This window comes from Hypanus sabinus, chromosome 11 (genome assembly GCF_030144855.1).
Source record: "Hypanus sabinus isolate sHypSab1 chromosome 11, sHypSab1.hap1, whole genome shotgun sequence".
In the NCBI taxonomy this organism is placed as follows: domain Eukaryota; kingdom Metazoa; phylum Chordata; class Chondrichthyes; order Myliobatiformes; family Dasyatidae; genus Hypanus; species Hypanus sabinus.
The window spans coordinates 97,382,923-97,395,121 of record NC_082716.1 but is presented as its reverse complement, the minus strand read 5'-3'; the positions used below and the strand labels follow the sequence as shown (position 1 = coordinate 97,395,121).

Genomic DNA, 12,199 nt, shown 5'->3' with positions numbered 1-12,199 from the left:
TCTCTGCTGACTATGATGCTGAAATAAACTAAATCCTTTCTTCCTGTACCTGTACAGAATATGACCCACAGTGTTCCCTTCTCTGCATATTCATACGCCTATCTAAAAGCCTTGTAAAAACATCGATCATATCCGTTTCCACTACTAACCCTGGCAGCTTATTTCACGCTCTAACCACTGTCTGTGTAAAATAATTTGCCCCACCCACAATTTCTTTTGAAGTTATACCCTGTCGTCTTAAACGCATGCCCTCTAATATTTAATAATTCAACCCTGGGGAAAAGATTCCAGCTGTTTACTGTCATAATTTTAGAAACTGCCCTCAGGTCTCCCCTCAGCTTCCTACACTCTAAAGTAAACAACTCTAGTTTGTCCAATATAACCCACTGAATATAACTCACTCCAGCACCTCGATGTTTGCTGCAGCCACAATATCTTGCATCTCACTGCCAAATTCAAGTAGTAATGAATGAGCTATACATTGTGCAATCAACTCGGAGCTGATTCCACAACCTACAGACTCTACAACTCATGTTCTCAGTATTATTTATTTATTTGTATTTACACAGTTCATTTTGTTTTGTACGTTGGTTGTTTGTCAATCTTTGTGTGGAATTTTTCATTGATCCTATTGTATTTATTTGTTCTACTGTGAATGCCTGCAATAAAATGTCTCAAGGTAGTATATGGTGACATATACATACTTTGAAAATAAATTTACTTTGAACTTTGAGCAAAGTTAAGGCTGTTCAATAAGTTGGTGAAACTACTACTGAAATTCGCATTCCCCAACAATTGTTTGGTTATAAGTTATACTGATGGTAAGGAGCTGAATAGTGTGACCGATACACAGGGAAGATGAGTTGAATAATAACCACGTCCAACAAATCCTACCAAGCACCCTTGGCTTTCATCAACCACTCCCACACAATCAGATCCTGGAGGCCTGGAGCCAGAATTCAATGAAACCAGTCATTAAAACACTTTGGGTACATGAACAGGCTCCCTTCTAGCATCCTCCACCCATCCTAGAGTCGATGGTGGTAGGCCCTTCGGCCCAATTCATTTACACCAGCCATTGTGCCCACCAAGGTAGTCACGTTTCCTCCTAAACCCCTTATCCAAATGTTTTTTAAGTGTTGTTATTGTACCTAACTCACATCTTCTGGTCATTCCATGTATTTATCACACTCTTCATGAAAAAATTGCCCCATGGGTCCTTTTTTAACTATTTCCCACTCAGCTTAAAACTATGCCATCTATTTTTTGCTTACCTTGCCTAGGGAAAAGACTCTGTGTTCATACTATGATTTTATACACCTCTTCAAGTTTACCCTTAGTCTCCTACATTCCAAAAATTAAAGTCCAAGCCTGCCAAACCTCTCGTTACAACTCTGGCCGTCAAGTCCTTGCGGTCCCATGTGCCACCTAGGCACTAAGGGTTCAGACGACGATCAAGTCTTGCAACAGCTTCAAAGCCTGATTTCCCTGCATCTCTGATTTCCATGAAGCAGAAATCAGGAGTCTGATAGAATGCGGTCCATTTGGCTGGATGACTAAAACTCCAACAACACTTAAGTAGCTCAGTGTCGTGCAGGAGAGAGCAACTGATTTGTTTGGCAAGTTACAGTTCAGCAGTGCTAGGTTCAGGAGAAGGATTGATGAGTTTCCACTCTGGGATTCCAACTTTGCTCCTTCAGGACATCTGTGCCACTGAAACAAGGATTATCATTAGGCTATTCAGCCCTTTGAGCGTGCCCCAGCATTCAATATAATCTTCATGAATCATCTAAATTTTAGTATCCTCTTCCAGCTTTCTCCCCTGTCATCTGATCCCTCTTGTTCACCTTAATCTGCTGAACAAACTCAGCAGGATGAACAGCATACTTTGTGACTAAGAAATGTCAAAGTAGCACACAAAATGCTGGAGGATTTCAGCAAGTCAGGTAGAATCTATAGAAGGGAATAAACCGTTAATGTTTCAGGCTAAGATCCTTCATCGGGACTAGAAAAGAAATGGAAAGATGCCAGATTAAGAAGGCTGAGGGAGGGAAAGTAGGACCAGCTGGCAGGAGAAGCCAAGTGAGGGGAAAGGTGGGTGGGTGGGTTGAATGCAGTAAGAAGCTGAGAGGTGATAGGTGGAAAAGGTAAATGGCTGAAGAAGAAGGAATCTGATAGGAAAGAAGAGTGGACCATGGAGAAAGGAAAAGGGAGGCAATGAGCAGGCAAGAAGGGAATGGGGTAAGAAAGAAACCAGAACAGGGAATGGAAATGAGAGAAGGGGAGGATGGAGAAATCACCAGCGTTAGAGAAATCAATGTTCATGCTATCAGGTTGGAGGCTACCCTGATGGAATATGATATGTTGCTTCTCCAACCCAAGAGTGATGTCATCATGTCAGTAGAGGAGGCCATGGACCAACATGTCAGAATGGGAATGGGAATTAGAACTAAGATGAAATCACACCTGTTGTACCACATGGAGCAAAAGGTCCCCAAATCTACGTCGAGTCTTAACGATGCAGAGGAGACTGCAGCAGGAAAACCGGATACAGTAGATGACCCTTAGAGACTCATGGGTGAAATGTTGTTTTGCTTGGAATGACTTTGGGGTCCTAAATGGTGGTGAACGAGGAGATGAAGGGGCAGGAGACCTCCTGTTTTCATCCTGAATGAGATTGTCATTTTACGTTATGTCTGCAGTGACTCTTTCTGCCTTGGCAGGGTCCGCAGAGCATGCCACTTCATTGTCAACCTGCGCTACTTTGAGATGTGTATCCTTCTGGTGATTGCAGCCAGCAGTGTGGCTCTTGCAGCAGAGGATCCCATCAACAAGGACTCAGCTAGAAATCAGGTAAGGCCAATTCAAGGGTGTTCAGCATTGTTCTCGAGTTAAGGAACACAGGAGGCTAAAGGTGCTTGCCTTTATTAGTCAAGACATTGAGTTCAAAACTCAGCGCTAATGTGTCAAGGACCTCAGCCACTCCCACATCTGCCTCTGGAAACTCCAGTTTCACTGACAAATAACCATCACATGGATAATCACCCGCAATAAGACCCCAGATTACTAGTACCTTCAGTGGCATCAATGGTAAATGCGTCAGATACCAGTTGTAAAACGAATGGTATAACAAGGTGACCTGTGAGCCTGTGTCAAGTATGGCTCCAGTATAAATACCCTGGAGCAATACCAATGTAGTATAATTGGTACCATAAATACCAATGTAGCGATACACTGGAGCTTGCCCCACTAAGCCTTCAGGAATAGGGTTTTTTGCGTTAGTGTGTTCCCCCGAAGACGCCAGGCCATTCCCTCAGTGGGTCTCTTCTAAATTTCCCTCTACTTAGGTACCCGGGGGCTCACTCTCCTAGGGTTTCCCATCATTCAGACTCCCACCTGAAGTGTCCCTCATCACCACAGTTATAACAGACAATACCAGCCACTCCCCTTCTTGTGGGACCCCAGTTGTTAGCAGCCCTCTGAGTAGTCCATTCCCTTAGAGGGTCCGCCTCCCTGTCAGGGAGTCCACACCCGCTGATAACAACCGGGACATCTCAGTTCTTATCTCTGCCACGATCTCTTTTACCATTCCCCAGGTTGGGCTATCCGTGGTCATTACAACACAGGTGCTACTACCAAGGACTGTACCCTGCTGGTTGAGTCTTCCCGCACCTCCGACGCATTCTCCTCCTCTTGTACTTCTCTGATCAGCTCAACAAACCAGGGAGGGGGGTGCATCTTACGAGACAGTCGGAGACCCCAAGGTTTTGGGACGGAGTGTCTTTCACTATTTGATCCATTCTCAACTGATCCACCTCTGCCATCTGAATGGCCCCTCTATGCCACAAATAATTTAGTTGTCTCTCTAGCTGAAAGGTATAGACAGAAAGCTTCTCCTCCTTCTCCTGATTTGTTACCCCATTTCAAGCAAGTACCACGAAATAACAGACAGTACACTGCATACAATTACAAGATTTAGCTTTATAATTCTGAATTTGACTGAAGGGTTGGTAATGGGAAAAAAAATGAAAAAGGGCCCAGTTTCATGAAACAGTTTCCCCTTCGCCGATCGTCCTTCAATCTCCCCAATCTTTGTCAAATCACAGCCCCAATCCAGGTCGACACCTACAACCTCTTCTTTCTTCATCTCCAACAAAGCCCTAAGCCCAACCTTAGTGTCCCTCACCAGGGAAACCTCCCCTAAATGCAGCCATCCTGGTTGGATAGGATACAATTCTTCTAGCTCTTATCTTCAACAATATCCCAAACAAGCAGCTTACAAAGAACAGAACAGCATACCAGAGAAAAAAATATGAATCATTTGAACCAGACCTGGTCATTACATATACAATACCTTGAGACTCTTTTTAATTCTATTTGTTAAGGACTTGTCATGGCTTTCCTTGCTTTTCTAATTCCCTTCTTGAGTTACTTCCTGGCTTTTTTTATAATCCTCCAGGGCTCTGTTTGATTCTAAATTCCTAATGCTTTTATTTTTTTTCTTCTTGACTAAATTTATCACCACCCTCAACATCCAAGCTTCTCTTACCTTGCATCTTTATCCTTCCTTCTAACTGAAACAGAGTACCGACCATGTATTCTGGTCTTTAAATACCCTCCACATAATAGTTGTGGACTTGTCCAAAAACAGCTGTTTCCAATTAACTCTCCCTACTTCCTGCCTAATGCTGTCATTGATCTAGTTTAATTCTCTGCCACAATGTGTGTATTTACCTTTCTCTATAGTTACCCTAAAATTTAAGGAGTTCTGGTCACTGGTCCCTAACTGCTCACCAAATGGAAGTTCATTCACCTAGCAAGGATCATTATCCTGTACATCCTTTCCTCTTGTTGGACTACCTACATACTGATTTATGAAACCCACCTAACAAATTTTGCACTAAGAAGGTCAAGTTTAAATTAGGGAAGTTGAAGTTCCCCATGGCACCAACCTATTACTTTTACATCTTTCCTTAATCTGCTCACATACCTGTACCTCAATATCCTTGTGGCTTCTGGGGGGGGGGGGGGGTTCTGTAGTATAATCCCATCAGAGTGATTGCACCTTTACTATTTTTGTTCCATCCATATAGACTCAGTGGATGAGCCCTCCATTAAGTCCCCTCTGAGTACAGCTGTGATATTGTCCCAGATTAGTGGTGCAACTTCCCCTCTCTCCTCTTTTACCCTCCTCTCTAACTTTATTAAAACATCAAACCCCTGGGGCATTATGCACCCATTCCTGTCCCACAACCATGTCCCTGTCATGACCACAACATCATAGTTCTGATAACTAGTCCATGGTCTAAGTTCATCACCTTTACCCATAACACTCCTCGTATTAAAATACACTCACTTCAAACTACCCGATCTGTTACTTTGCTCCTGCTTGTTTTTACTGGTTTGGATGTCTGCCTTCTTCTGCTTCCCTCCACTTTCTCATCTGGTGCTCTGGTTCCCATCCTCCTGCCAGACTAATTTAACAACCCCCCCCCCCCCCCCCAGCCAGGATATTTGTTCCCCTGCAGTTTAGGTGCAACTTGTCCATCTCGTACAGGTCACAGTCTTCAGGGAAACTGTTAGGTACCTTGATACCGCACACCTCACAAGAGGAGCATTCTAACATCTTAACCATCCTGCCTACACTGACCCAAAGAGCAAGAATTTACAGACAACAAAAAAAAGACATCCTAATGCCTCCTTCTTTGTCTCCTAAGTCCGTTCTTAAGCTCCTTCCTGGCTACTTTATAATTCTTAAAAGTCTGTCTGACTTTTGCTTACTAAACCTTAAGAATGCTTCCTTCTTCCTTTTGTTCTGCCTGTCTTGTCAACCATGGTTCCTTTACCCTACTGTCCTGCCCCTGTCTCATTGGATTACAAACCTATCCAAAGCCCAATACAAGTTCATTTTTTACAAGCCTCATTTATTTTACTTTTTATTTTTATTTAGGCATAGGACACGGAATAGGCCCTTCCAGCCCCTTGAGCCGCTTTGCCCAGCAACAGCCAATAACCCCTGATTTAACCCTAACCTAATCATGGGACAATTTACAATGACCAATGAACCTACTAACCAGTACATCTTTGGACTATGGGAGGAAACCGGAGCACCAGAAGAAACACACACATTCCATGGAAGGATGTACAGACTGCTTACAGAGGATGCTGCGATTGAACTCTGAACTCTGATGCCCCGTGATATAATAGCATCACACTAACCATTATGCTGCTGTGAATTTACCCTAGAACACCAGTTCCCAAGTTCCTGCCTAATACTATAATAATTTGTCCTCCCCCAGTTAAATACTTTTCCATATTATCTGTCCTATCTTTGTCCGTGGCTTTGCTAAAGACCATGGAGTTGTGGTCACTATTTCCAAAATACTCATCCACTGAGGGGTTTGTTTTCTGATCAAGTTCATTGCCTAGTACTGGATCCAGTATGGCATCACTCTAGTTGGCCTGTCCACCTACTCTGTCCCTTCTAAAGCCTTTGCATTAAGGAGGTGCCAGTCAATGTTAGGGAAGTTGAAGTTACCGAAAAGAACAACCTTTTTTTTGTTCTTTTTTTGCACCTTTCCAAAATCTGCCTACTTATTTGCTCCTCAGTGTAATGGTGGTACTGGAATATTCCATTAGCCCTCCCAATACCACCAGGACACCAAGCAGAGAAATAGGCAGATTGCTTCCTTTCTGCTTCTGACTTCCACCCACACTGACACAGTAGACAATCCCTCTACAATGTCATCTCTTTGAGCAGCTGTGATTACTATCCCTGACCTTCCTCCCCCCACCCCTTTTTACCTCCCTCCCTATCTCTTTTAAAGCCCAGTATATCAAACAGTCTGTCCTGCCCTTTCAACAGCCAAGTCATTGTAATGCCAGTGAGGCATTTAATTTCTGTTTTGGTACAAGGGCTTTTTCCTGTGCTGGTGCTCTAGCTTTGTAGATCTGACGAATATCAGCCTTTGAGAATGAAAGTGTAACAAAAGTGTCAAGTGTTACGCATTGCATGGTTGAGAGTGAGTTGACTGAATTGAATATAAAACTATTCAACTAAGTCAAAGAAAAGTTGAGTTTCTACTGAAAGGAAATTTAAACCAGAGTTAATTATCTGTTTAACTGCAACTTTTGCCTGTGCATTGTGCTGGCTGTTCATGTAGATGTTATGGTTGTGTCATGGTGTTGTGGTGCTCTCCTTTAGTTGTGTTCTTTTTGCAGTTTTCCGAGGCATGGGGTAGGTGCACATTTACACTGAACTTCGGCAGTGTTCCCACAGATCAGCTGCCTGCTCTTCTCTCTCTCTCTGCACTAGTACCAGAGTGCGGAGACTCTGGTCTGCTCGTACCCAAGTCTCATGTGCGGTGTCTCATTGTTGGTAATGTTCGGGCAGCTGTAACCTGTCACAGGATACCCTATATTATTGGAGCACTGACTGTCATTGATAGGGTTGTGTATCATTCCAGAGCAGAAATAGCAATCAGGAAAGCTGAGAGACTACAACTCCATATGTGTTGAAGTGTGGTGTGTGAAGTCCATTATATTGAAAGCATTGTTTTGTTTTGGGGAAAATGTCAGTTAAACCCATGGATAGACAGTGGAAGAAAATGGAATATAATGTGGTAGAGTTTGTCAAGGAGAAGCAGAACTTGGATTGAAACCGGATATCATATTTTGTAGAATTAAGCAACATAAAAGTAAGTACCTGATGTGTTTTGTGGACATACTGTTAATCATATTCTCTCTCTCTCTCTTTCTCTCAATCTCTCATTCTATCTTTTACTTTATCCCCCCCCCCTTTCTCTCTCTCACTTATTCTCTCTCTCTCCTCTCCCTCTCCCTCTCATTCTCTCTCTCACTCTCTCTCTCCATCTAACTCCCAGGTGCTCAAGTACTTTGACTACGTGTTCACAGGAGTTTTCACCTTTGAAATGGTAATAAAGGTAAACCACTTAATTATAGAATGTTACCTCAACCCATTCTGTCCTGCTCCCTGTAAGACCTATGTCCATCAACCTGCCAGATGCTGGATTACGATGCATCTCCCATCTCCTCATCTGGATGTTGAAATATGAAATGTTAACTGTGTATACAAAACTGATGCTCCATGAGGCAGCACAGTGGTACAGCTAGTAAAGTTGGTGCCAGAGACCCAGGTACAGCCCTCACCCAATCAGTGCAAGAGATTTAATTAGGAGAATGAGAATTGGATGCATTATTGGAGGGGAGTCACTGTTGGTCTGTGGACACAAGAGACACCTCACTGAGTTAAGATAATGTAATTAGCTGATCTCTTTCACCCATCTATTTGCAAAAGGATTTTGCCATGCCATGGTCATAGGGATATACAGAATGGAGAAAGACCCTTCGACACAACCTTTCATGCCAATCAAGGTGCCTACTTGAGCTAGTCCTATTTATCTATATTTAGCCCATATCCCTCTAAACTATTCCTCACTGTGAACCTGTCCAAATGTCTTATAAGTAGTGCAATTGTACCCACTTCTGCCATTTCCTCTGATAGCTTGTTCTGTTCACCCACCCCAGTCTATGTGAAAAGCTTTCCCTCAAGTCCCTCTTAAATCTTTTGCATCTGACTTTAAACCTATGCCCTCAAGTTTTAATCTATGTTTAGACTTTTTTAGACTATTGTTTATTGACTATAGTTCCACCTTCAATACTATGATTCCAGACAAACTCATCTCCAAACTCCTAAAACTGGGACTCTGCAATTGGATGCTTGACTTCCTGACCAACAAACTCCAACCAGTAAAGACAGGCAGTAACACCTCAGCCATTATCCTCAACACTGATGCCCCACCTCCTTCCAACACTGCATCCTCAACCTCCTTCGCTACTCCCCATACACCCACCAAATTTAGCTTCAACTCCATTTACAAGTATGCAGATGATACCATCATAGTGGTCTATATCTCAAATAATGATGAGATGGAGAACAAGAAGGGAATAGAGAGCTTAGTGATGTACTGTCAGGACAACAACCTTCCCCTCAATGATAGCAGAACAAAACAGCTGGTCATTGGCTTCAGGAAGGAGACTGTACAAATTATATCAACAGCGCTGAAGTCAAGAGGACTCAAAGCTTCGAATTCTCAGAGTGAACGTCACCTGTAATCTGTCTTGATCCCAACACATAGACGCTATGGCAAAGAAAACTCAGTAGCACCTCTAGTGTCTCAGGGGCTAAAGAAATTTGGCATGTGCCCTTTCACCATCACCAGTTTTTATCAATGCATCACAGAAAGCATCCTATCCCGAAGTATTATGTGAAACATTTTGCCCAAGAATATAAGAAATCATGGAGAATCATTTGCTCCTCTTCCCATCCCATTCAGCAAAAGGCACAGAAGCCTAAAAGCATATATCAGCAGGCTCAAGAACAGCTTCTTTCCCACTGGTTGTAAGACCATTGGATAATTCCTTAATAGATTTTTGACCTCGGAATTTCCCTCACTATGGCCTTGCACCATATTATCTGCCTGCACTGTGCTTTCTCTGTACTGTAACATTCGGCATTCTGTTATTGTTTTACCTTCTACCACCTCATTGCACTGTTGTAATGAATTGATCTGTATGGACAGCATGCAAGACAAGTTTTTTTAAGAGTACCTTCATACATGCGACATTAATAAACCAATTTAGCGTACTCTGGGGAAAATATTGTGGCCATCTACCCTATCATACCTCTTAAGGTAACTCTCTAAGGTTACTGCTCAAACTCCTTTATTCCAGTGAATACAGACCCAGCCTATTCAGTCTCTCCTAATAACCGAAGACTTTAGGCCCTGGTAACATCCTTATGAATTGTTTCTACACCTTCTCTAGCTTAATCACATCCTTCCTGTCATGTGGCTTCCAGCCTTGGCCCAGAACATCTTTGTATAAACTTCCTTACCATTCCTTCCTCAATTTGCAGTTTTAAACCCTTTTTTTGGTCAAATTATGGGTCATTGGCATGAATAAGCTTAACATGACTTAGTTCTAATTCCACGCTGTGGAGCATGCAGGGACGTTACAGTAGATACTATATCAGTGCAAATTGATAGTGTTTTCAGATTTAAAAACAGGCAAATGTGAAATGTGAAGTTACTGTTGATTAATTATTCAGGTGTGATCCTTTCTCTAGATGATAGACATTGGTTTGATTTTCCATGAAGGCTCTTATTTCCGCGACGTTTGGAACATTCTGGATTTCATTGTAGTGAGTGGAGCACTGGTTGCGTTTGCTTTCACGTAAGTGCAAAGGGAAATACTGAATCTTTCCATTGCTGGTTCAGCTTAGGCAAGAGAGAGTCCAGAGGGTGTTTATTTGAGGGAGACTACAGAATACTTCCAAACCGTTCAAACTCGTATAGAGACAGCATAGATACATAGAACCATACAGCACAGAAATAGGCTCTATGACCCAACTGGTCCATGCCTACCAAGATTCCCACCCTACCTCGTCCCATTTGCCAGTGTATGGCTCATATCCCCCTAAATCTTTCCTACCCATGTACCTGTCCAATTACCTTTTAAATGTTGTTAATGTACTTCCTCCAACAGCTCATTCCATATACAGACCCCACCCCACCTGGGTGAAAAAGTTGCCCCCCCCCCCCAAGTTCCTATTAATTTTTTCCTCTTTTACCCCAAACATGTGCCCTGTATTTCTCGATTCTCCAGCCCTGGGAAAAGGCTGTGACCATTCACTAGGCCGCTCATGATTTTAAACAGCCCTATAAAATCACTTCATTCTCCTATGCTCCAATGAAAATGGTCCAAATCTACTCTACCTCTCTCTATAACGTAGTCCCTTGAGTCCTAGCAACATCCTTGTGTCTTTTCTGCACCATTTCCAGCTTAATGGCATCTTTCCACAGCACAGTGACCAAAACTGAACACAGTATTCTCAGGGCAGCCTCATCAACATCTTGTGCAACTGTAACATAACATCTTAGCTTCTATATCCGTTACCCTGACTGATAAAGGCCAGCATGTCAAAAGTTTTCTTCACCACCTTGCCTGCTTACAAAACCACTTTAGGAAAACCATGGACTTCTACTCCTAGGTCTTTTTGTTCTACAGCACTCCCCAGGGCCCTATCTTTCACTTATTTCTATTCTCAAAATGCAACACCTCGCACTATAGTATGGGTTAGATATGTAATGTAGCTCACTCTACACTGCCTCATCAGCTCCTGGGCTACAGACTAGATACGTTTGTACATAGTGAAACACATCCTGCACTGCCCAACCAAACCTATGCAGGTACAGAACGGGATATTGATTCCTAGTCTTCTGTTTAGAAATTATAAGAATATTGATGATGAGAAAAACAAAATAAGACTTTTTGACAGATTTTAAACAAGAAGTGGATATCTGCAGATGGTAGAACACTGGATGTTGACTAGCCAGTGGGGAAGGGTTAAAATGCATATCATCTTGTACATGCAAGTCAAAGAGAAAGGACAAAACAAACGTATAGGATAGGAATCTGATTAATGATAACCAGGAATGGAACAGTACATACAAGGAGACCTCCAAGGCAGTCAGGGTATTGGACTTTAAGCAAGAGAATTTGACTTTAAGAGGGGGAATATTTTGCTTCATTTACAGAGCTTCAATAATCTGAAACATCAGGACAATGGCGGTGCTAACCTGGCAGATTTCCTGCACTTTTGGATTCAATTCCCATTAACACCCAGCCCTTTAATTCACTTTTTTTAGATGTTATATGGTAGATATTAGTGTTCAAATAAACTGGATGAGTTTAAAGAAAACATGGATAGCAGGGTATGTGATTTTAATGGGAGCGTGGGAAAGGGGCCCTGGTGAGTCTAAGGGAGTGCAGGAAACAGGGTCTTGCAGCGTCCAAGGATCTGTGATTGCAGGTGCCCTCTGAGTCTAAATGGAGCATAGTAATGGGGCCCTGTTAAATCCAACTGTATGGCATCAAAACAGGTCCTTTAGCTGATCATGTTTTTGCCAAATCTATGCTGTTCCTAACTCCATTTTCATCTGGATGCCAACCAGTCTTGGTGTGAAAAATTCACCCCTCAGATTCCCGTTATGGCTCCTCCCTCTCACCTTAAATCTGTGCACTCTAGCTTCAGGCACCCCCACCTAGCAAAAACAGACCCTGGCTATCTACTCTATCTACATCCCTCATACCTCTATCATGTCATTTCACTATCTCC

At 42.7% G+C, this 12,199-nt stretch overlaps 1 protein-coding gene across 1 annotated transcript in view; it reads left to right on the top strand.

Moving 5' to 3' along the window:
* LOC132402214 (probable voltage-dependent R-type calcium channel subunit alpha-1E) overlaps positions 1–12,199 on the top strand; it is a 600,800-nt gene that overhangs the window by 416,745 nt on the left and 171,856 nt on the right. Inside the window, exons 23-25 of the mRNA XM_059984957.1 lie at positions 2,724–2,853; positions 7,884–7,943; positions 10,148–10,254. Of these exons, the coding sequence (XP_059840940.1) occupies positions 2,724–2,853; positions 7,884–7,943; positions 10,148–10,254 (297 nt within the window). The remainder of the gene's footprint in view (positions 1–2,723; positions 2,854–7,883; positions 7,944–10,147; positions 10,255–12,199) is intronic.